Source organism: Somniosus microcephalus, chromosome 3 (genome assembly GCF_052327205.1).
Source record: "Somniosus microcephalus isolate GS21.2 chromosome 3, FLI_Smic_1.0, whole genome shotgun sequence".
In the NCBI taxonomy this organism is placed as follows: domain Eukaryota; kingdom Metazoa; phylum Chordata; class Chondrichthyes; order Squaliformes; family Somniosidae; genus Somniosus; species Somniosus microcephalus.
Genome location: NC_140989.1, coordinates 224,561,547 through 224,583,275, shown reverse-complemented (window position 1 = coordinate 224,583,275; position 21,729 = coordinate 224,561,547). Strand labels below are relative to the sequence as shown.

Here is a 21,729-nt window from a genome sequence, read left to right as displayed (position 1 = left end):
CCAATGGGAGGTGTGGGAAGCAGCTACCAGTTCACTCAGAAGCTAGCGCTGTGATATCAATGAAGCAGATTACCTGGTCTACCAATATATGCACTGTTGAGTTAATGCTGGTTCAAGCAGTCTGTGATTAGACATGTTTATATAGAGTGATTATAAGGAAAAGCACAAGGCTTCTGTTCAATTTATGCCATGTGATTCACTTTGTACACTCAAAACAGAAATTATTCATTTTGCTTATAACAAGTGGCTCTCCCAGAACTCGATCAGGAACAAGTAAGTTTAACTTGCAGATTTGGAAGAATGTTTTTTGCCAAGCTAAGTTGCCTGGTCAAAGCTGAAGATATGGTCATCACTGTGGCCATTTAGTCTTATCAAGTAATCTGGCGTGTGACAACATAGAAACTCAAAACCAAACTCCAGAACTGTGGCGACATCATTTTTTTTTGGAAATGTCATTTTGTACTGCAGTTTTACAGATCACAGAATCACAGAAACCCCACAGTGCAGATAGAGGCCATTTCGGCCCATCGAGCCTGCACCGACACATATCCCACCCGATCCCCGTAACCCCTACACCAACACATATCCCACCCTATCCTTGTAACCCCATGTATTTAATCCCCCTAACACTAAGGGTCAATTTATCATAGCCAATCAACCTAACCCGCACATCTTTGGACTGTGGGAGGAAACCGGAGCACCCGGAGAAAACCCACGCAAACACGGGGAGAATGTGCAAACTCCACACAGTCACCCGAGGCCGGATTCGAACCCGGGTCTCTGGCGCTGTGAGGCAACAGTGCTAACCACTATGCCACCGTGCTGCCCCAGAATACAAATACAGGTGTGACTGGGCAAAGCAACCCTTCTGAAATAAGATTTGGTCTTTTCCATTTGTCCCAGAGTGCCAACCAAAATAATCTTCCTTGCCCAATTCCAAAGCCATACCCTTCTCCCGCGTAGGATTAATGCCAGGTCCAATCTGAAAAGTGGATCACTGCGCAGTCCCACTTAAATCAAAGCACGTTGTACTAATGAGCTGCATTCGGACCAGCAGATCAAGTCCTGCAACATCAGTGTGTGCTCTTGTATGCTAAGTACTTCCATCAATATCCTCTTGTACTGTTGCCAAGAAGCTTGTTTTTCTAGCACTGCACATCCTGTAACATTGCGAAGCTCGGCTTCCTGCACACCCTTTCCCTACAGGCGACCGCCTTGCCCAGTTAGTGCGATAGCTCCTAATTGACCTTGGAGCAGAGTTAATAACGTCAAGAGGGACCCGCTATTGCAGCTAATTGTTTAAGTAATTCACCCGCATTTTCAGTTTAAATGTTTCCTCATTGACAAAACAGATTTCCTGGCCAAGATCCTCAGCCAGATTTTAAAAAAAACTATTTTATACATCAGCACGAGTGTTCAGCCACAAGTTCAAAGTGAAGGAAAGAAGTTACAAAAGAAAGAGCCAAACAAGGGCAGAATACGCTGCCATTAAAGCACTCAATAATCTCCCAAGTAGAAGTGACAATTTGATCCCTTGCTCCAATTAATTGTTGGCGATGCGGGGAAGAGATAGAAAAAAAGACAGCAAGTCAAAGATTCACCCACCTCCCTCTCCTCCCCAATACTTATGTGAACAACTGCTTACAACTTTTTTTAAACTCAGAATCTGGACAAGGTGGCCAGTGATGGCCTGAGCAGCATCACTCACCGCCCTAACCTTTACTGCTGTAATTAGCAGAGTGTTAAAGCAGCATGTACATATGCACACACTTCCAACCGTCAATTAGTCACCGCTGAGTGATTCTGGGGCATGCCCATAACCAGCTACTTGCCTGGGGTACAAGGAGAAGAGCAAACTGAAGGGTCGAGGTCTGAGGTCACCAGCAGTTGTAATGTGTTTGGTTCTCTGTGACCAGCCCTTGTCATGTAAATATAAGTTCTAGAGCTTAAGATTCTTCTTCTCCTTTTCCCATTTTCTCTCTCCTCTCCTGAAGGTGCCGAATCATACCGAGTACAACTTGTGTGGCAGAGGCTTCAGGTTACCCATGAGCATGGGGGGCCATCAGGCTGCTTAGCTATGGGGTAACATCATAGCCGAGCCAGATTCCCCCCCACCCTACTAAATTAACAATGCATAAACTGGGCAAGTGGGAAGATATAAATCAGACCCTGACTGAGTACTCCCCTCTCTAGGGGAACCAAGCTCGACCAAAAACCCTGGCTCTTGAGTTTAGAAGATCGAGCTGTTTATAATGTTAAAAGGATTCGATAGGGTAGATACAGAGAAACTATTTTCTCTAGTGGGGGAAATCAAGAACAAGGGGGCACAATCTTAAAATCAGAGCGAAGCCATTTAGGAGAGAAATCGGCTCGCACTTTTTCCACACAAAGGGCAGTGGAAATTTGGAACTCTCCCCCAAAATACTGTGGATGCTGGGACGATTGAGGTTTTCAAGGTGGAGATAGATAGATTTTTGTTTGGTAAGTGCATTGAGGGATAAGGAGTGGGTAAATGGATTTGGGGTGCAGATCAGACTTAATCTAATTGAATGACTGAGCAGGCCCGAGGGACTGAACGACCTCCTCCTGCTCCTATCTCATACCTGGCAGGCAGTTGCATTCATAGGTCAGGTCATCGTTGGTTGGTCGGCAGGTGCCCCCATTCACGCATGGCGATGGTGAGCAGGGGACATATACACTCTCGCAGCTGGTCCCCGTGAATCCTGCTTTACACAGGCAGTGGTATGAGCCCGGAACGTTCTGGCATGTCCCACCATTCTGGCACAGACTCCCAGCGTCGCATTCATTGATGTCGGTCTTGCAGCGGGATCCGGTGTAGCCCGAAGCACAGCTACAGGTGTAGTTGTTTCTTGAACTGCTGCACCTGCCCCCATTAGCACACGGCTGTGAAGCACAGGAATCCACGTGCTGGCAGTTTTTACCTGTTTAAAAAGTTGAAGATTTTGAGATCAAAAGTTTACAAAGACATGGCTAACCAATTAAATACATACTTTTGTTCTGTCTTCACAAAGGAGGACAGAAATAAACTCCCAGAGATGTCAGGGAACATAGGGTCTAATGAGAGGGAGGAACTGAATGAAATTAGTATTTGTAGGGAAATGGGGTTAGGGAAATTGACAGGATTGAAGGCCGATAAATCCCCAGGGCCTGATAATCTACATCCTAGGGTACTTAAGGAAGTGGCCCTAGAAATAGTAGATGCATTGCTGGTCATCTTCCAAAATTCTATAGACTCTGGAACAGTTCCCATGGATTGGAGGGTAGCTAATGTAATCCCACATATTTAAAAAAGGTGGTAGAGAGAGAAAAAACAGGGAATTATAGACCGGTATGCTTGACATCGGTAGTGGGGAAAATGCTAGAGTCCATTATAAAAGATGTAATAGCAGAGCACTTGGAAAACAGTGACAGGATCGGATAAAGTCAACATTGATTTACAAAAGAAAAATCATGCTTGACTAATCCACTGGAATTTTTTGAGAATGTAACTGGTAGAATAGATAAGGGAGAACCAGTGGATGTGGTGTATTTGGACTTTCAGAAGGCTTTCGATAAGGTCCCGCATAAGAGACTAGCGTGCAAAGTTAAAGCACATGGGATTGGGGTAAGGTACTGATTTGGATAGAGAACTGGTTGGCAGACAGGAAGCAAAGAGTTGGAATAAACGGGTCTTTTTCCGAGTGGAAGGCAGTGACTAGTGGGGTACCTCAGGGATCGGTACTAGGACCCCAGTTATTCACAATATATATTAACTAGCTGAAGTGCCCGGTGGTGCCGAGGCTTTTTCGAGGGCATGTTGTTGTTGGAAGAGAGAGAGAGAGAGAGAGAGAGCGCGACTGGGGGGGAAGGGAGGGCGGGCGCCCCCCCCCCCCCCCGAGGTGAAGACCGCCGATTGCGGCTGTGCGAGACGGCCGGCGGGCCCGGTTGCCAGGGTAACTGTTGACGCTCAGCAAGCCCCGCCCCCCGGCCGAGCCAGAGAGAGACGCTGCGTCTCAGCTCCTGCTGCGCGCGCACCCTTTAGTAAGGTAGCGGCGCTGGGCTGAGGCCGGCCCCTGCAGCCTTCGAGTGGGGCCGGGAGGTGCCTAGCTCGGGCGTGGGTGCGGAGGAGAAGCCGAGGCTTCGAGGCCTACCTGGAAAAACGGGGAAAGGTAGGAAAATTAATGAGATTAGATAAGTTAATTCGTTTCTAAATCATTTTTTTAAAAAAACAATGTGTGTTTTAAAAGCAACGTTTTTTTTTTTAAAGACGCAGAAAGCGGGAAAAAGAAAGGAAAAGTTTGGAATCAAGATGGCGGTGACTCACCTCGGTTCAGAACGATAAGGCCCGCCCACACACGCACCGATTGGCCCGGCCGCACGCGGCAGCAAGCCGCTGTACGATTGGTCGACCTCGAGGTCACTCTGTCGCTAATGAGCGGATAATGAGATGCTAATGAGCGGAATGTTGAAGGTTTTTGGGATACCGCGGGCGCGATTTTAGCCCGGCCGAAACTAAGTACGCTTAAAACCGTCTCGGAAGCATAAGCTTTCTTTGGAGGTAACGCGCGCGTAGGTACGCCCTGTAACTTTCGAGCGCATAGCCCGCCAGACGCACAGGCGATGACAGACAGAAAGACAGAATGACAGATAGACAGAATGACAGAAGTACCGATTTATATATATAGATAGATAGATGATCTAGACGAGGGAACTAGATGTAATATCTCCAAGTTTGCAGACAACACAAAGCTGGGTGAGCGTGTGTGCTGTGAGGAGGATGCAGAGAAACTCCAGTACGATTTGGACAGGTTGGGCGATTGGGCAGATGCAGTATAACGTGGATAAATGTGAGGTTATCCACTTTGGTGGCAAAAACAGGAAGGCAGATTATCTGAATGGCAATAGATTGGGAAAAGGGGAAGTGCAACGAGACCTGGGTGTCCTTGTGCACCAGTCGCTGTAGGTAAGCATGCAGGTGCAGCAGGCGGTTAAGAAGGCATATGGTGTGCTGGCCTTCATAGTGAGAGGATTGGAGTACAGGAGCAAGGATGTCTTGCTGCAGTTGTACAGGGCCTTGGTGAGACCACATCTTGATTATTGTGTGCAGTTTTGGTCGCCTTATCTGAGGAGGGATGATATCGCCACGGAGGGAGTACAGCGAAGATTCACCAGACTGATATCTGGGATGGCAGGAATGATGTATGAGGAGAGATCGGGTCGATTAGGCTTATATTCACTAGAGTTTAGAAGAATGAGAGGGGATCTCATTGAAACGTATAAAATTCTAACAGGACTAGACAGAGAAGATGCTGGAAGGCTGTTCCCGATGGCGGGGGAGTCCAGAACCAGGGGTCACAGTCTAAGGATAAGGGGTAAGCCATTTAGGACTGAGATGAGGAGGAATTTCTTCACCCAGAGAGGGGTGAACCTGTGGAATTCTCTACCACAGAAGACAGTTGAGGCCAATTCATTAAATATATTCAAGAAGGAGTTAGATATATTTCTTAAGGCTAAGGGGATCAAGGGATATGGGGAGAAAACAGGGACAGGGTACTGAATTTGGATGATCAGCCATGATCTCATTGAATAGCGGAGGAGGCTCGAGGGGCCGAATGGGCTACTCCTGCTCCTATCTTCTATGTTTCTATGAGTTATGCCTTATTCATCAGGTTAAGAGTCCAGTCCCTCCAGTTGCCAGGTAAACCACTGGCAGAAGTAAAAAAAAAAAAATTCAAGAACCAAAGGCCAATTAAGGATAAACAATCTGGAAAATTCCTCTCCAATCTTTCACGCTGGTCATTTAACTCGCTGTTGTTTGTGGGACCTTGCTGTGTGGAAATTGGCTGCATGACAGTCACTATATTTCAAAATAATTAATTGGCTCTGAAGTGCTCTGGAAGGTCCATCTGGAGGATGTGAAAGATGTTATATAAAAAGCAACTTCTTTCAATTATTACTCTTAATTTTTTTTTTTAAACTCGTGTTGTGAATTTTTTTTCCCCCCAATCCCCTCTCCCAAGGATACTGGTCCATGCTGGGCCACAGTTCCATAGATTCTGGCAGCCCTCCAGTACCACGTCTAAGTGGTCGTCCATTTACAGCAGAGCTCATGTCCTCCGAACACACACACACACCCCAACATACACATACCCAACCAACACACGCGAGCACACTCACCAACGCACACATACCCACACCTCCGTTCTGCAGCCACGAGGGCCCATTGCAATGTTCCCACCACCCCTCGCACAGAGATCAGTTAACAGCCCAGTGATGAAACGGTCCTGATCTTTATTACGTGTACTACGGCTACATATTGTATTTAGCGGTAATATGTTTTCAAATGCGGTCTTTGTGGTCCCTTCCAGTTCTCGGTCTGGAACACATGGTTACTCTTACCTATCCACCCTGGCTGGCAGACGCACTCATATTTCTCGAGGGTGATGAGACGGCAGGTTCCTCGATTTTGGCAGGGGTGGTTCAAACAGACATTGGTGACTGTCGTCTCGCACCGTTCACCGGTAAACCCCAGAGCACAATTACACGACCTCTGTACTCTCCCTTCTGTGATCGAGATGCTACACTTCCCTCTGTTAAGGCAGGTTGAAATCTGGCAGGGGTCTGGGTGCTGGCAGTATTCACCGACAAATCCAGATCGACATCTAGAGGGACGAGAGAGGTTCAGAGCTCAAATTAGTCACCTACTCCTTCCAAAGATGTCCGAAAGAACTTGCTAATGAAATCCCCATTTATGTCCATATGTTAACATTCAAACTGCTGGTACCTCAAAATCAACAGTGAAATCAAGAGCAATTAAAAGCCAAAGCAATGCAGTGATCCAACCATGTGCCGTACACGGGCTTGTACCCACAACTGTGCATCTGAGTGTTTAAACAAAGCTCGGAGCTTTACCAGAGAGAAAAGTGTGGGAGAGATTTGGAAGGGCTGGCAGGCAGACAAAAACTTGGGGCAAAGTCAAACTGACATTTTACTCCAGTGTAATGTCCAACTGACAGACTCTTGAAACTACATGTGTACACGTTATTTTTTTTTATTTTTTTTAATAAAAGTACTTTTATCTAAATTATCCCCGATGTGTTAAAATCCATCTGAGCATTCACCTCCATGCAGGTGAGCAGAAGTGCAACGTGCTGCCAGACTTCACCGAGAGCCTGCCACTGTAAAATGCGAAGGTCACCCCAAGGAGAACATCGCTGGCTAATGTTCCTTGCCCTGCTCAGATAAATGGCATACCCGATGCTCAATGCGGCCGAGATCAGACAGACCAGAATGCGGAAACCAACACTGCATTCTCCTTGGCCAAAGGAAGGTTGAACCTACATTGTCCCATGCCATGGCAAGTGGCCTTAGCGCACAAATGCAATACTTCCCATCTGTGCATGGTTTAAAATCAATGCATTTAAATATTAAGTTCACCTGTCCATCAATGTAGCTGGCATAGGGAAACATATCAAAGTCTTTACTGTTTCGGAGTTAATATTTTTTGTCTTTGATCCTTTTCTCACAAACATTACTTCCGCCATACAAATTGTTTAGCATATAACATCACAATAGAGTCATAACGGCACAGAAGGAGGCCATTCGGCCCATCGAGTTCGTGCCGGCTCTGTAGAGCAATCCAGTCAGTCGGAAACATGGCTCAAGGATGGCCAAGGCTGGGAACTCAACATCCAGGGATATTCGATATTCAGGAAAGATAGGCAAAAAGGAAAGGGAGGTGGGGTAACATTACTGGTTAAGGGATTAACACAATTGTAAGGAAGGATATTAGCTCTGGTGATGTGGAATCTGTATGGGTAGAATTGAGAAATACCAAGGGGCAGAAAACGTTAGTGGGAGTGGTATATAGACCTCCAAACAGTAATGCGGAGGTCGGGGATGGCATTAAAAGGGAAATTAAAGAAGCGTGCACTAAGGGCACAGCAGTCATCATGGGTGACTTTAATCTACATATAGATTGGGCTAACCAAATTAGTAACAATACCGAGGAGGAGGAATTCCTGGAGTGTTTACGGGATGGTTTCCTGGACCAATATGTCGAAGAACCAACCAGAGATCAGGCCATCTTAGACTGGGTATTATGTAACGAGAAAGGATTAATTAGCAATCTTGTTGTACGAGGCCCCTTGGGTCGGAGCGATCATAATATGATCGAATTCTTCATTAAGATGGAGAGTGAAGTAGTTGACTCAGAGACTAAGGTCCTAAATTTAAATAAAGGAAACTACGATGGTCTGAGGCGCGAGTTGGGTAGGGTTGATTGGGGAATGTCACGCAAAGGGTTGACGGTGGATAGGCAATGGCAAACATTCAAAGACCGCATAGATGAACTACAGAAATTGTTCATCCCAGTTTGGCATAAAAATAAAACAAAAGGTGACTCAACCGTGGCGAACAAGGGAAATTAGGGATAGCATAAGATCCAAGGAGAGGACATATAAATTGGCCAGAAAAAGCAATAATCCTGAGGATTGGGAGCAGTTTAGGATTCAACAAAGGAGGACAAAGGGATTAATTAAGAAGGGGAAAATAGAATATGAGAGTAAGCTTGCAGGGAACATAAAAACTGACTGTAAAAGCTTTTATAGATATGTGAAGAGAAAAAGATTGGTGAAGTCAAGCGTAGGTCCCTTGCAGTCAGAATCAGGGGAATTTATAATGGGGAACAAAGAAATGGCAGACCAACTAAATACATATTTTGGTTCTGTTTTCACAAAGGAGGACACAAATAACCTCCCAGAGATGCCGGGGAACATAGGGTCTGATGAAAGGGTGGAACTGAAAGAAATCAGTATTTGTAGGGAAATGGTGTTAGGGAAATTGACGGGATTGAAGGCCGATAAATCCCCAGGGCCTGATAATCTACATCCTAGGGTACTTAAGGAAGTGGCCCTAGAAATAGTAGATGCATTGCTGATCATCTTCCAACATTCGATGGAATCTGGAACAGTACCCATGGATTGGAGGGTAACTAATGTTACCCCACTATTCAAAAAAGGTGGCAGAGAGAAAACGGGGAATTACAGACCGGTAAGCCTGACATCGGTAGTGGGGAAAATGCTAGAGTCCATTATAAAAGATGTAATAGCAGAGCACTTGGAAAACAGTGACAGGATCGGACAAAGTCAACATGGATTCACAAAAGGTAAATCGTGCTCGACTAATCTACTGGAATTTTTTGAGGATGTAACTGGTAAAATAGATAAGGGAGAACCAGTGGATGTGGTGTATCTGAACTTTCAGAAGGCCTTCGATAAGGTCCCACATAAGAGATTAGCATGTAAATTGGAAAAAAGTGAAAATGGAGAAATGGATAAAGAAGTTAATCCACAAATAGATAAAGGTGGCTTAGTTCCTCCAAAAGAAAGACTGAGAGACTCATGTAATTGAAGCACATCATGACCAATCAAAATATCCGCAGAGATTAGGCAAAACAGATAGGCGTATATCAGTATACGTATTACCTAGAAGAATTAATTTCACAAGGCAACAACCAACTACTTGTGAGGTGAGAGTCGTCTGAGCCATACACACCTGATAAGTAACAGGCGAAATTTTCAAACGCTTCTCCTTCACAAACTGAAGACTTCTAAAACTCTCGGTACTGCCCGTATCTAACCCATTAACTTGGGCCATAACTTTAGCTTTATTTAGGCCATGAGCAAAGGCAGCAGAAACTGATGCAATAAACGCCCTATCTAAAGGCTGAATAGTCGCAGAGAAGGCAATTGATTTACAAACACGTGCATAATGACCTCTCTTGCCGCATTTACTACACACAGCCTCCCGAGCAGGACACTTCAGACGAGGGTGCCGAGCGTTCCCACAAAAATAACACTTCTGAATCCTAGAGGCTCTCGATGGATGTTCATGACCGTCCCAGTTTACCTCCTGATGGGATTTCCAATCCGGAAACCGTTGATAATCGGGATATGGATAGCCTTCCTGCAGAAGATACTTCTGTGTCTCCTGGTGTGGGAGGGCAAGGAATTTCACCAAGGTCAATCGGTCGACTGGATATCTTGTTCGTGTCGACCTTCTTAACCTTGGTGAAATTCCTTGCCCTCCCACAAGAATAATCACCACAGGCAGAAACATGGCAGATGCAATATAACGTGGATAAATGTGAGGTTATCCACTTTGGTGTCAAAAACAGGAAGGCAGATTATCTAAATGGCAATAGGTTGGGAGAAGGGGAGGTGCAATGAGACCTGGGTGTCCTTGTGCACCAGTCGCTGAAGGTAAGCATACAGGTGCAGCAGGCGGTTAAGAAGGCAAATGGTATGTTGGCCTTCGTAGCGAGAGGGTTTGAGTACAGGAACAAGGATGTCTTGCTGCAGTTGTACAGGGCCTTGGTGAGACCACATCTTGATTATTGTGTGCAGTTTTGGTCGCCTTATCTGAGGAAGGATGTTCTTGCCACGGAAGGAGTTCAGCGAAGATTCACCAGGCTGATACCTGGGATGGCAGGAATGACGTATGAGGAGAGATTGGGTCGATTGGACTGGTACTCGCTGGAGTTTAGAAGAATGAGAGGGGATCTCATTGAAACTTGTAAAATTCTGACAGGACTGGACAGACTCGATGCAGGAAGGATGTTCGATGGTCAGGGAGTCCAGAACCAGGGGACACAGTCTAAGGATAAAGGGTAGGCCATTTAGGACAGAAATGAGGAGGAATTTCTTCAACCAGAGAGTGGTGAACCTGTGGAACACTCTACCACAGAAGGCGGTGGAGGCCAGTTCATTAAATATATTCAAGAAGGAGTTGGATATATTTCTTAAGGCTAAAGGGATCAAGGGGTATGGGGAGAAAGCAGGGACCGGGTACTGAATTTGGATGATCGCATTGAATGGCGGAGCAGGCTCAAGGGGCCGAATGGCCTACTCCTGCTTCTATCTTCCATGTTTCTATGCCCCATCCCCCTGCTTGATCCCCGTAGCCCTGCAAGTGCCTATCCAGAGTACCCTTGAAAACATTGTGTGTCTGCTTCCACCACTTCCGTCGGCAGCGAATTCCAGGTCATCACCACTCGCTGCGTAAAAAAGTTTTTCCTCACATCCCCCCTGTATCTCTTGCCCAAAACCTTAAATCTGTGTTCCCTAGCCATAGAAACATAAAAGATTGGAGCAGGAGTAGGCCTTTCAGCCCCTCGAGCCTGCTCCGCCATTCATTGAGATCATGGCTGATCATCCAAACTCAGTGCCCTGTCCCTGCCTTCTCCCCATATCCCTTGATCCCTTTAGCCTTAAGAAATATATCTAACTCCTTCTTGAATATATTTAATGAATTGGCCTCAACTGCCTTCTGTGGTAGAGAATTCCACAGGTTCACCACTCTCTGGGTGAAGAAATTCCTCCTCATCTCTGTCCTAAATGGCTTACCCCTTATCTTTAGACTGTGACCCCTGGTTCTGGATTCCCCCGCCATCGGGAACATCCTTCCTGCATCTAGTCTGTCTAGTCCTGTTAGAATTTTATAAGTTTCAATGAGATCCCCTCTCATTCTTCTAAACTCCAGAGAGTATAAGCCCAATCGACCCAATCTCTCCTCATACGTCATTCCTGCCATCCCAGGTATCAGTCTGGTGAATCTTCGCTGCACTCCCTCCATGGCAAGAACATCCTTCCTCAGGTAAGGCTACCAAAACAGCACACAATACTCAAGGTGTGGTCTCACCAAGGCCCTGCACAACTGCAGCAAGACATCCTTGTTCCTGTACTCGAACCCTCTCACGACAAAGGCCAACATACCATTTGCCTTCTTAACTGCCTGCTGCACCTGCATGCTTACCTTCAGCGACTGGTGCACAAGGACACCCAGGTCTTGTTGCACTTCCCCTTCTCTCAATCTATTGCCGTTCCGATAATAATCTGCCTTCCTGTTTTTGCCACCAAAGTGGATAACCTTGCATTTACCCACATTATACTGCATCTGCCCAATCACCCAATCTGTCCAAATCATACTGGAGTTTCTCGGCATCCTCCTCCCAGCACACACGCCCAACCAGCTTTGTGTCGTCTGCAAACTTGGAGATATTACATCTAGTTCCCTTGTCTAGATCATTAATATATATTGTGAATAGCTGGGGTCCTAGGACTGATCCCTGCGGTACCCCACTAGTCACTGCCTGCCACTCGGAAAAAGACCCGTTTATTCCAACTCTTTGCTTTCTGTCTGCCAACCAGTTCTCTATCCAAGTCAGTACCTTGCCCCCAATCCCATGTGCCTTAACTTTACACGCTAATCTCTTATGCGGGACCTTATCGAAAGCCCTCTGAAAGTCCTTGTGCCATCAATTAGTTGGAACAGCCTTTCCCCATTTAGCTGATCCAAACCTGTCATAATCTTGTACACCTCTAATAAATCACCCCTCAACCTCCTTTGCTCTAATGAAAACAAATCCAGCTTCTCCAACCTGTCCTTGTAACTAAGATTCCCCCATCCCCAGAACCATTCTGGTAAATCTCCTCTGCACCCTCTCAAGGGCCTTCACATCCTTCCTAAAGTGTGGTGGCCAGAACGGGATGCAATACTCCAGTTGTGGCCTAACCAGCGCTTTATAAAGGATCTGCATAACTTCTCTACTTTTGTACTCAATACCTCTATTTATGAAACCCAAGATCCCATATGCTTTGTTAACCACTCTCTCAATATGTCCCGCCACCTTCAGGGACCTATGCACATTAACTCCCAGGTCCCTTTGTCCCTGCACACACTTTAAAACTGTGCCATTAAGTGTATATTGCCTCTCCCTGTTCCCTCTGCTAAAATGCATCACCTCACACTTCTCTGTATTAAATTCCATCTGCCACTTGTCTGCCCATTCTGCTAGCCTTCCTATGTCCTGTTGCAGTCGATTGATATCATCACTGTTTGCCACACCCCCAAGTTTGGGGTCATCGGCAAATTTAGAAACACTATTATGTAAAGCCAATCGTTATGTAATTGAGTGAGCATTACTGAAATAAATGAGGAACACCCTTTTCCATATGGCTCTGCTTTGTAGAGGAGTCAGTTTGGGCACTTGAGGATCAACAGAACATGGAATAACTAAATATCCTACCAGGTACGATACTTGACCATTAAAACCATGAAGGTCTGACTGTTCAACTCCAACCTGCGAGCAGGTAGCTGACCTCAGCAGGGATGGGTGGGGGCAGGGGGCGGGAATAGAAAGAGAAAAAAGAGAACACCTGATCAGTGCTCACTATTTAGCCACACCAACTAGAAGTTGATCTCATCAGGTGAGGGAAGGATTGGATGTGGTTGCGGTGAACAACAGACCAACACATGACGAAACACCGATTGGGCTCGATTCCGGAGAGCTGCCAGCACCCATGGAACCACAACCCAGCACCACCTTCAAGCAAAAAGGGAAGAGCATCTGAAAATGAAAACTATCAAGTTTAAAAAAAAATCATGGCTTGCAGGAAAGTGGATGTTGGTTCAATATATTGTAGAGCACGCGGTACAGGATAGCACCAAGTCTACTTGGAGAAGGAACACCACAATATGCAGACTGGGGGAGAAGATTTTGGGAGAAAAATCACATTCTGTAAAATAATTTTATTGCACCACTAGAAGAACTAATTCGTCCCCTACCTAATGAATATATTAAGTGCCACAGACATTGTGTTACGGAAAACATGAAATAGTTATGTGATTCAACCTCCCAACACCAACAACCTGACAATGGGACACTGAAATTGAAACAGATGCCAGGCGACTTGCTGACAATTAGCGAAACAGCAAACAGATGGGAAGGTGCGAGACAGCGGGCTGGATGACTCGATCAGATTTTCTTTCTGCTGGGAAGCTCCTGGGCACCGCTCTCTGGCAAAAGACATGCCAACATGACTCACGTCATAACACCCACACCCACATGGCTTAGAATGGTCAAAAATACAAGCAGCAAAGGAGCCTCGTTTTCGGGATAAGGGAGGAAATCCAGGTGTAGCATTTCTTAGAAGAGGTGTAACCTTTTAAATGCATGTGGTCGGCTTGCATTTACTGCACTGAACATTTGGAGCTCTTACTTGGCCAAGGAAGAGTTAACACTAAATGTGGTGCGCAACAACATTTTTAGCTCCTGAATTATACACTTATCAAGTGTCACTCTTCTACACAGAGTCCTATTCTCTCCACTTGCATTCCTACACTCTGGGAAATGCTCACAACCCTGCTTCCTTAATGCCCGAGACTGCCAGTTACCTGCTGTTCTCACATTCCTGTACACTACACGACACATCTGCTGAGAAATCTCTACCTCCACCAGCCCAGCTCACCTTCCAGCACCACACTCTCAGCCCATGAATAAACAATGAGCTCAGGAGAAGATGGAGTGGAGACAGCTTACAGCTGTCAAATGCAAGAGATTGTTCTGTGAACCAACAGGATAGCTCAACCCCAAAGCTCGGAGTTAGTTTATCAACCAACCAGCCAAGTCAGCTGCACTCGGAATGCTCATATCTCGATTAAAAAACCTTTCCAATCACTCCATCCCAGCAACTCTCATCAAACTTGGAGTTCTTCAAAGTTTACCATTACTGGCTTGTGGTCAATACAAGGTCAGTCAGTGCCCTTGGGAAAGGAGGTGGGAGGATTGAAAACTGTTACACCCACAAAGTTGGGAGCATTACAATTTGTGCAGTTGTGTTAAAATAAAATATAAATTAAATCCAGATTAGTAATATTTAACATAAAAATATGGTTTATAAATCCAGTGCAAGGGTCACACTGCAAGTCATGGGTGCTGGGCACAGTTTACATATGATACCTACATGAAGGTGGCACAACGCTAGATTTTACAGAAATATATTGAATAGTATCATTCGTTGAGCTACGAAATACTGTGCTTTACTCAACCCGTTCAGACAACCAGCGCAAGAGTCCGTCTCCACTGGGTTTCCTGAGCAGGTGCACAATATACCTTCACACAGTTGCTCAAAGTTTTGTCCAACTTCCTGAGGTCTAAATAGGGGACTGGATAAAGCAGCGCATTAGAACACTGCCTTTTCACCTCTGGGGCCTGGTATTGATTTCAATCAGACTCAGGAGATGAAAGTCCTCTCTCTCAACCAGCTTCAACAGTTCTATGTGAAATGAGCTTGGACAATGTGTGGGCCAGGGGAAACACTACAAGCCATCTCACAATTCAGTACAACTGACACCCATTCACAGGAGCCACTGAGACAGCAAGCGGAAGAGATGGTAAAATATCACAGGTGGTGCAAAAGCAGGAGTGCTTCTCGAATTGGGATTATGGCACACTGTTGGAGCAAATTAAGATAGAACTTCATTCAACATCTAAACTATACTTTAGCAGACCTGAAGGTGCTCAATGCTGCCACTGTGGTCGGGGCAGGGGGGAGGGGGGGGGGTTGTTGGAATTGGGCAAGTATCCCATTCCCCAAACAATGTGGAGCTTTTCTATGCAGGTCAGAGGAGAACTAAATCACCAAATGAAAACCACCAACCTTGGTTTAAAGAATGCCACAAATAAAGAAAGAGGGAAGTGAATAAAAGGACTTCAAAAATGAACTGATGGAGGCCCACACAAAAGGGTTACTGTAGCCTTGAATAGTGCCATTCTACCATCAATTAACAGCACTCAGTGCACGAGATCCCCTCAAACAGCTGGGGCTTTAGTGTAGGATTTCATTACCCTTCCAAATACCACAAGGTTTTTTTCTGTTACGTCACGTTTGAGAGCAACAGTTTAATCAGCGTGGTACTGGATTACAGCCAGAAGAGTCAGACTACGAACAAGACACACGTCTTCACGCCAATAATGGCCACCTCTTGCGATGTTGGTTTCAATATTGCATGGACGAGTGTCTGATTTTGCACAGATTGCTCAAAATGCCTCAAACTACTCAACTATTTCCTCCTCACCAACCACCACCTTCTTCGCCCCGCCCGTCCCAATAACTGCAATCTCAGAAACGCATAACTACATAAACCAGTGAACAATCCCATCAGGTACAGTAAACAGATGTACACCCGCAAATGCAGTAAGTCACAAGTATTAATAATGGGGGGGGAAAAGTTTCAACTGGAATTAAGCAGAAAATTCAAAAGATAAATTCACATGCGTCAACTAGATCAAAATCAGAAAGTTCATGAATGCATTAACTACTCCAAGTGCACGGCTAGTGTGAAGGACCACAAAAACATATTCCAATGCAGGTGTTTTTTGTCAATGAGTAGCCCTGCTCCCCAGCGTGTTTTAAAAAAAAAACTTATTTGACCCATCAATCCCATTCTCTCCAATAAGCATCATCATGGCCTCTCCTTAACTTAGTTAAGTTTCCTGACTGGAGTGATTAAATGTAGCTAAAACTATGAACTTGCACTTGTGAATATTCCCATTCCCTCAAGCACATGTTCTTGTAGCACTACGCAACCTAATAACCCGCACAGAAATTTATCCCAACATCCTCTAATCTCATTTCTAGGCAAATACGCATCCAGATCCTTCAATTTAGAACCAACTTTGATGGATACTCCACATGACAACTCAACAGAAGGGGGAAAAAAAATGTTTACTTCTATATATTTAAAAAAAAAAAAAAAATTCTCCTCTCACTTGAGTCATTCTAAGAGAGGAGGTTCAGGCACTGTCCGCAGTAACCTTGTACTACAATAGTGACTAGGCTACACTTCAAAAAATACTTCATTAACTGTAAAGTGCTTTGGGACAGCCCAAGGTCATGAATGGCACTATATAAATGCAAGTTTTCCCCCATCTATTCTTGAATTTAGCAACAATAATTTTTTTAATTCGTTTATGGGATGTGGGCGTCGCTGGCAAGGCCAGCATTTATTGCCCTCGAGAAGATGGTGAGCCGCCTTGAATCGCTGCAGTCCGTGCTGTTAGGGAGGGAGTTCCAGGATTTTGACCCAGCGACGATGAAGGATCGGCGATATACTTCCAAGTCAGGATGGTGTGTGACTTGGAGGGGAACTTGGAGGTGCTGGTGTTCCCATGCACCTGCTGCCCTTGTTCTTCTAGGTGGAAGAGGTCGCGGGTTTGGGAGGTGCTGCCGAAGAAGCCTTGGCAAGTTGCTGCAGTGCATCTTGTAGATGGTACACACTGCAGCCACGGTACACCGGTGGTGGAGGGAGTGAATGTTTAAGGTGGTGGATGGGGTGCCAATCAAGCGTGCTGCTTTATCCTGGATGGCGTTGAGCTTCTTGAGTGTTGTTGGGGCTGCTCTCATCCAGGGAAGTGGAGAGTATTCCATCACACTCCTTACTTGTGCCTTGTAGATGGTGGAAAGGCTTTGGGGAGTCAGGAGGGGAGACATTTGCCGCAGAATACCTAGCCTCTGACCTGCTCTTGTTGCCACAGTATGTGTGTGGCTGGTCCAGTTAAGTTTCTGGTCAATGGTGACCCCCAGGATATTGATGGTAGAGGATTCGGCGATGGTAATGCCATTGAATGTCAAGGGGCGGTGGTTAGACTCTCGCTTGTTAGAGATCGTCATTGCCTGGCACTTGTGTGGCGCGAATATTACCTGCCACTTATCAGCCCAAGCCTGAACGTCATCCACGTCTTGCTGCATGCGGGCAGGGTCTGCTTCATTATCTGAGGAGTTGTGAATGGCGCTAAACACTGTGCAGTCATCAGCGAACATCCCCACTTCTGACCTTATGTTGGAGGGAAGGTCATTGATGAAGCAGCTGAAGATGGTTGGGCCTAAGGCACTGCCCTGAGGAACTCCTGCAGCAATGTCCTGGGGCTGAGATGATTGACCTTCAATCACCACAACCATCTTCCTTTGCTAGGTATGACGCCAGCCAGTGGAGAGTTTTCCCCGATTGCCATTGATTCTAGCACAACTCTAAAATTTTGAACCTTGTAAAAGGATTCTGTGTCGATTTCACATCTCAGTGTGATTGTGGATGAAACAAAATGAATACCATTTTTCAGGAGTTAAAGGTTCTGCTACATTAACGTTAAAAATCCCAGTGACCAGCCAGTTCCAGTTTCTTCCACTGATTTGACACTTTTTTTAAATGTCAAAGTCAATTGCCCACAGCAAAATAGAGAAAGAAATAATGAAATTTAAAAAAAAATCTGGTCTATGAACACAATAGAATGTACTCAGTGTACCTCATACACAGGTGGCTTGTGAAACACCTGCACAGGTATTTCCTTGCATCAGGGCACAGCACATTGAGAATGAACTAGTGCTGAAATGCCCTGACTCATCTCAGCCACCATGACCAAGAGATTTGTCAAATTTCTGTCCAGCAGATTCTTGTTTTTAATGGTCAAGAGGTGTAGAAGGGCGAGAATGCAACAGGTGATCTCCCCTGCGAGGTATCATCCACTGCTTCTTTAACCACCATGTAACTCAGAGGGTTGATAGTGCGAGTGGCCAGGAGTGACGTATTCTCCAACTATCCCTCCTTGAAGGGAAGTACTAGTGTTCTATTAGCAAGACACGTTTCGAGATCAGCCATAGACCACATGGGGAATCAAGAGCACTTACCTGGGTCCTGCTTCTCTGTGCGTCACTGCAACATGCTGTCGCGGGCTGGCATTAGATTCATGGAGAATTTCAACAAATACAGGGCTTTGTACCAAATGGTCTATTTAAAAAAGGGAAAAATTGCATTTATAGAGCACCTTTCAAGTCCTCAGGATACCCCAAAGCATTAGAGGCGCTATACAAATGCAAGCTGTTGTTGTGTCACTCTGGCTTGTAGGCAAATGCGGCAGTCAACTGACAGAACAAAATCCCACAGGCAACAATGGGATCAAACACCAGTGAATCTGTTTGTTTTTTGGTGTTGGTTAAGGGGTGCATATTGACCCAGACATCAGGAGAAAACGCTGCTCATTCTCAAAATAGTGCACCGAGATCGTCAACATCCACCAGAAAAACGTAAACTTCGTACATCTCTGAAAGAAAGCATCTCTGACACTGCAGCACTCCCTCGGTACTGCACTCAAGTATAGCCTAGATTATATGGTCAAATCCTGTAGTGTAGTCAAAGCTGCAACAACGCAAATCGTTTCGCGTGCGAGGAAATTCTGTCAGGACTGCTGGACCGATGTAAGGTAAACTTGTTTATATACCACAGGTTTTATGGCCTTGAACAAAAGTTATTTTAGCTGTACTACTTTTGTTCCGTGAGAACTTTGTGCTCAAAGCGAGAAATTCAGATGTGCGGGAATTGAAGCTCTCCACTAAGAACGACAGTGCCAATTTCAAGCTATTTCTAGTCAGCTTGTTTGGAACAAAACTCCCTTTGCTCTTTTATCAAAAGTGCACCTTGAAACAGATCTCAAAGAGCGGTGCCAGGTGTGAAGTTTTTCCATCTCCCTACACCAGCCATCCTTGCTGGCAGAGTGAAATTGTCAACACATTTGCCAATTGTGACACTGATCTTGATGGCTCAGTGGGCAACTGCACTACATGATGTGCTAACAAATTTTAGGGGAGCAGGAAAGCGTGTGCTCAGTGAGCTGGTCTCAGGAGTGACAAGGAGAAGGAGAAAAGGCACCCAAGATTCCTGATGCTGACTGCTACCCAGTGACCCATACTGCATGGTGCCAACAGGACAATCCAACGTTCCCCGCCCCACACAGCTGAAAAGGCTGTAGACACTTACTATTTAGGGCCATATGCAGCCTATGACACCAGTCAATTTTCCTGTACGGCTCAAGCAATTCAGCTTTATTTGCGCTTAAAAAAATTTAGTTATTGGTTTGTCCTCCTTAAATTTCATGGATCTGGAAGTTTGGAAAAGGTTGTGCTTAGTGCTGCAGCCACATTCATGGATAAATCAGAACACCATGATTGGTCAGTAGCCAAGGCTCGAGACACATGCAAACTAACTGGAGCATGGATTTAGACTTGACTTGTGACCTGACAAATCCAGGGTCCCTGGAGACAAAAAGTGTGGATTTCTGATCTTGGCTCAAGTGCATTGGCCAGCTGGTGGTGGTTGGGGGGCAGGGGGAAAGAGAGAAAAAGAAAAAGAAAAAAGAGAGAGAGAGAGAGAGAGAAAGAAAGAGGATCAGCGTGATGCTGGGGCCCAGGGAGTGCACTCCAAGATGAGTCAGTTTACAACCACTGTGAAAATCAGGAAACATTTTGGGTTCCCGCAACTGTAATGTTCATGTTTTCGGATATGCCAATTGGATCTTGTTTAACTTGTCCTCCGACACCAGTATGTCGGATTTCACCATTAAATATTGATTGAAAGCCATCCATCCTCACAGGCACCTCCGTGACTGAATGCAATCTCAGTGCAAAGTGGAGCCATTTATTACCTCAACCAATCTCTACCGTGGAGATCATTTATTCCCGATCAACTTCAGCAACAATCCTTTTGGCATTGCACCACACTTGGGAGTACATTCATCTGACTGCGGAAATAGTTACTTTCCAGCTCTCAAAGTGGGCCTCCCAGCTCCTCCATTTCCCCAAATCCCAAGCTTTGTTTCAGCCTTTCCTTGAACTTAGATTAAGAATTCTCTTTCCATTTAAATCTCTTTAACATTGAACTTTTGCCCTTCATTCCTCTTTCCCGCCTTCCTCCCAACTCAACATTGCCTGAAGAGACACTGCACACAAGTTGGTTAACCACATTCAAAATCCTGCAAGTCACATGACGTTACGAGCAATTAGAACGTATGCGGCAATGACCTAGATTAACGTGCCTTCCAATACTTCCAACCTCCACCCTTCCTGTGGGTAATCCAGTTGCCTGCACCAGTTGGCACAGCTCCTCCATCCATACCACAGTCTGAATTTGAAAAAACACTGCAACTCAACATCGACACTCAAAATGCACAGTAACTTGCATGTGGATTTTTCACTGAAGAACTACTGGCCTTTCACAAATAAAAACAGAAAATGCTGGCAATACTGAGGTTAGGCAGCATCTGTGGAGAGAGAAACAGAGTTAATGTTTCAGGTCGACGACGACCCTTCGTCAGAACTGAAAAGAGTGAGAGATGTAACAGATTTTAAGCAAGTGCAGGGGCAGGGAAAGGCGGGGGGGGGGGGGGTTGGGGGGAGTCTAGAACTAGGGCTCATAGTTTCAGGACTGAGATGAGGAGGAATTTCTTCACTCTGAGGATTGTGAATTTTTGGAACTCTCTACCCCAGAGGGCTGTGGATGCTCAGTCATCGAGTATATTCAAGAATGAGATTGATAGATTTTTGGATGCTAAAGGATATTGGGACAGGGCAGGAAAGTGCAGTTGAAATTGAAAACCAGCTATGATCTTATTGAATGGCAAAGCAGATTCGAGGGGCTGTATGGCCGACTCCTGCTCCTATTGCTTATGTTCTTATTCACCATACAACTAAACTGATGAAAGCAAGACCCCAGTTTCACTAACTGGTAGCCCCTCCATCAGCTACAAAGCATCTGATATCACTGTCTGAGTAAATCTGCTGGTACAGACATACTCTACCCTTCAGTGCAAATATGATTTTTTTTTAAACTGCGATTGCAACAGAGGTGCTTCAGTGTGAAAAACCATCTGCAGCCATAGGATATGTTCTTTAGACACGCACAGTATCCAACTGTATGTGTCTCCCCTCTAGCAGCTCTGGGTGCGCTGTGTGATATGGCATGGAGTGAGATAGCCCACAAGTGCCAGGATCCATTCCCGACTATTTGCAAAGTTGTCTCTCAGCTGGCAGGAAGGCAGGGGTGGCTACAAGTGATCTCCCC

General features: G+C 45.5%; 1 protein-coding gene across 1 annotated transcript in view; it reads right to left on the bottom strand.

Moving 5' to 3' along the window:
- The window catches only part of LOC147121729 (uncharacterized), a 176,065-nt gene that overhangs the window by 89,640 nt on the left and 64,696 nt on the right, over positions 1 to 21,729 (bottom strand). The window contains exons 3-4 of the mRNA XM_085982183.1: positions 6,400 to 6,662; positions 2,604 to 2,942 (exon numbers count right to left, since the gene is read on the bottom strand). Of these exons, the coding sequence (XP_085838309.1) occupies positions 2,604 to 2,942; positions 6,400 to 6,662 (602 nt within the window). The remainder of the gene's footprint in view (positions 1 to 2,603; positions 2,943 to 6,399; positions 6,663 to 21,729) is intronic.